Source organism: Cnephaeus nilssonii (assembly GCF_951640355.1).
Source record: "Cnephaeus nilssonii genome assembly, chromosome: 6".
Taxonomy (NCBI): Eukaryota; Metazoa; Chordata; class Mammalia; order Chiroptera; family Vespertilionidae; genus Cnephaeus; species Cnephaeus nilssonii.
This window is the reverse complement of record NC_137077.1, coordinates 64,699,041-64,703,091: the sequence shown is the minus strand read 5'-3', so window position 1 is coordinate 64,703,091 and position 4,051 is coordinate 64,699,041. Positions and strand designations below refer to the sequence as shown.

General features: G+C 47.1%; 1 protein-coding gene across 1 annotated transcript; it reads left to right on the top strand.

Annotated features, from left to right (window-relative positions):
• Positions 1-952: 952 nt before the first annotated feature.
• LRRC10 (leucine rich repeat containing 10) lies at positions 953-1,783 on the top strand (the record flags this gene model as incomplete). The annotated part of the gene is made up of 1 exon (XM_079775437.1): positions 953-1,783. The coding sequence occupies one exon, from the start codon at positions 953-955 to the stop codon at positions 1,781-1,783; it is 831 nt and encodes a 276-aa protein (XP_079631563.1).
• Between the last annotated feature and the right edge of the window lie 2,268 nt (positions 1,784-4,051).

The following is a 4,051-nucleotide window of genomic DNA, read 5'->3' as shown; positions in this document are numbered from 1 at the left end:
ATATGTCCACAGGTTATGATAAAACATAATACTCCTGAACAGGATAATTTTTTATTTATTTATTTTTATTATTTTTTAAAAATATATTTTATTGATTTTTTAAATATATTTTATTAATTTCTACAGAGAGGAAGGAAGAGGGACAGAGAGCCAGAAACATTGATCAGCTGCCTACTGCACACCCCCCACTGGGGATGTGCCCGCAACCAAGGTACATGCCCTTGACTGGAATCGAACCCGGGACCCTAAGTCCGCAGGACGATGCTCTATCCACTGAGCCAAACCAGTTAGGGCTTTATTGATTTTTTTACAGAGAGGAAGGAAGAGGGATAGAGAGCTAGAAACATCGATGAGAGAGAAACATCGACCAGCTGCCTCCTGCACACCCCCTACCAGGGGTGTGCCCGCAACCAATGTACATGCCCTTGACCGGAATCGAACCCGGGACCTTTCAGTCCGCAGACCGACGCTCTATGAACAGGATAATTTTTTAAAACGAACTGATTACTTGTAAGAAAAAGACTGGAGGACAATTATTAAATTGTTTACAGTATTTATCCTTGAGTCGTATGACTATGGGTGTTTTCCACTTTCCTCTTTTACAGTCTTTATGTAATGCCTCACTGTTTTATCATTAGAAAAAAAAACAGTGCAGCTATTTTCAGCTTGAAACAAACAAATTTTAAAAATGCAGATAAAAGAGATGGGGGTGTAAGGGATTGAAAGCGAGTATGTGAGGCAGACCTGGGCTCCGGGACCGGGCCTGTCTGTTGGGCCTGTCACCCGACACTCAGGTTGCTATCAGAAGCACTTTCCTCTGTTGAAGTGACTGGCTGCTGTCACGCCTCCCCCTCCCCCTGGGTTATAAGGGGAGGGGAGGGCAGGCCTCTGCGCAGTGGGCAGCAGCCCCATCGGTTGGTGGGCCGGGGCTCGCCATGCCTCCAGCCTCCGCATGGGGAACACCATCAGGGCCCTCGTGGCCTTCATCCCCGCTGACAGCTGCCAGAACTTCGTGGTCAGAGACCTCCGGGAGATGCCGCTGGACAAGATGGTGGATCTGAGCGGGAGCCAGCTCCGCCGCCTCCCGGTGCACGTGTGCTCCTTCCGGGAGCTGGTCAAGCTCTACCTGAGCGACAACCACCTCAGCAGCCTGCCTGTGGAGCTGGGGCAGCTACAGAACCTGCAGATCCTGGCCCTGGATTTCAACAACTTCAAGGCGCTGCCCCAGGTGGTGTGTACTTTGAAACAGCTCTGCATCCTCTACCTGGGCAACAACAAACTCTGCGATCTCCCCAGTGAACTGAGCCTGCTCCAGAACCTGCGGACCCTGTGGGTCGAGGCCAACTGCCTCACCCAGCTGCCAGAGGTGGTCTGTGAGCTCAGTCTCCTGAAGACCCTGCATGCCGGCTCCAACGCCCTGCGTCTGCTGCCAGGCCAGCTGCGGCGCCTCCGGGAGCTGAGAACCATCTGGCTCTCAGGCAACCTGCTGAGCGATTTCCCCCCGGTGTTGCTTCACATGCCCTTCCTGGAGGTGATCGACGTGGACCGGAACAACATCTGCTACTTCCCCAGCCTGGCCCACCTGTCAAGTCTGAAGCTGGTTATCTATGACCACAATCCCTGCAGGAATGCCCCCAAGGTGGCCAAAGGCGTGCGCCGCGTGGGAAGGTGGGCAGAGGAGACACCAGAGCCTGACCACAGGAAAGCCAGGCGCTATGCTTTGGCTGAGGGAAGCCAGGAGGCACCCGCCCCACCTCCTCCACTTCCTCCGACCAACTCCTGAGGAGCTTCAGTGGTAGGTCAATGCCAGGAACCCAGCTGGCATCTCCCGGAGACCTCTCCCGTGGAGCGCAGGAGTGCTCTGGGACATTTAGGGCATCTCCGCCAGCAGGAGCCGATGGAGTCCGATGAAATCCCTAAATCACACCAAGAAGAAAAACATTCTGGCAAATCTCTCTCCCGGAGGGCAGCATGACAACTTCCTTGCCAGAAAACCAGTCTTTCCAAGTAGGTATTTTGAAACAGTGAAGAGCAAGGACTGGGGCACTGGGGCCTCTTCCGCTCTTCAGAGCGGCTGGTCACGAGGCTGTGAGCACCTCAGATAAGGACTTTGTAAAGAACTTAACTCAAAGGACTGTCTCCAGTCCTTCACACATGTATTTTCTTACTGAGTGACCGCAAATGGTATGAAAAGATTACTAATTCAGGCCACTTCAAAAGGACATTTCTACCTAGTCGGTCACTCACTCACAGAAAGACCTTGCTGTTGCAAAGGCTGCCACCTTACACTTGACAGTGGTTCATGCTGACTTGGCTCATTTTCCCTAAGAGGTTTGACCCAAGGTCTGCTCTAAACTGTTTCCTGTCGCGGACAACGCTGGAAGTCCTGTAGGAAGTGGAACCTCTCTACGGCAATGTGGTCTCATTAAAATCAAGCCTAGTTGTAACCCTGGCTGCCTCTGTGGAGCAGAGCCCTGCTGTTTCCCTGCCATGGAGGGAAACCACATCTCCAGAATCCTACCAGGTTAAAGGTAGTAGGTGGGGAAATCTGTTCACTTGAAACAAGCACTTGGAAATCTGAATTGCAGGTTGTGGTAAAGAGGAAGCTTTTGCCTCTTTAGCCTCATGTATGTACCTCTGATTTGTTTTGATTTTTGTAGATAGGGTCCTTATGATGATCAGTGTATAAACGTAGGAATTTTGGACATTTTTAAGTATGTAAATTGTGACCTTCCCATGGATACTTTAAAGAAACTGCTCATTTATTTGAAACAGGGGGAAGTTGTTCTATTGATGTTTGTACAGACTTCAGCTTGTCAGTAATGTATCTCAATTTTAATGCCTCCTTGCTGTTGGGCTAAAGCTCATGAGAGAAAATGTTCCTTTGCTACTTGGGGCAGAGGGGAAAGAAACTGCTATCCGTGGCTGATTTGATAACACAATTCTTTATGTAAAAGAATGATAGAAATTCTTTAAACTTTTTCATCAATCAAGGACACTAAAAATGTCATCTTAACTAAAACATACTATATAGCTTTTTGCCATAAAAGCATCTTAACCCATCAAAGTTTGCTTCTCAAATGACATTACACAGCAGACTATTTTCATTTTTCCTACCACAAATATTTCTTGGTAAGCCAAAGTTTCATATCGCATAGTCTTCCTATCACCACTCCCAGTCTGTAGAGTACTTGCAACCTATTGATTAAACTTTAATCATTAAATGTAATAGGGCACCATTCAACTCCTTTAGTAATGAGCCCAGATTTCTATTAGATAGTATTTACAGTCTATTTACTCATTCCTAATGACTGAAACTAAGCTATACTCAGTTCATGCTAGAAACTTTCTGCCAACAGGCAGCCTTATGATGAAAGTTTTGACTTTTTAAAAATATGGTTTTATTGGTTTCAAAGAAAGGGAGAGGAAGTTAGCAACATCAATGATGAGAGAGAATCATCGATCAGCCACCTCCTCTACACCCCACCCCCTACTGTGAACAAGCCCGAAACCTGGGCATGTGCCCTGACCAGGATTCAAACTGTCATGGGTCATAGGTTGACGCTCAATCACTGAGCTACACCAGCCAGGCTGGACTTTCTTTAATGCTCACCTGAGGGATGTTTTTTAAGAGAGAAACATCGATATGCGAAACATCCATTGGCTTTCTCCTTCACTTGACCTGATCAAGAATCAAACCCAAAACCTTTTGGTGTACAGGACGACGCTCCTTGTTTTGGCTTTGAGTTTCTTTTGACCCTGTCTTCCCCTCCCAAGATTAACAGCTCACCTTTTCCAGTGTAGCCCCATGACCTGCGGCTTTTCCAGTGTAGCCCCATGACCTGCGGCTATAAGCCATAAGACAAAGTAAAGCCACATGACCTATGCAGAGGTTCCATATAATGAGCTACCCAGTCTGCATCAAATGTTAAATATCAAATGTTAAATTATAAACATTTGCACACAACTTTTTTCTTTTAAAATAATACATAATAAACATTTCTCAAACAATATAAGAAACCACCACTGATTTTGCTGTACAAAATGTTTC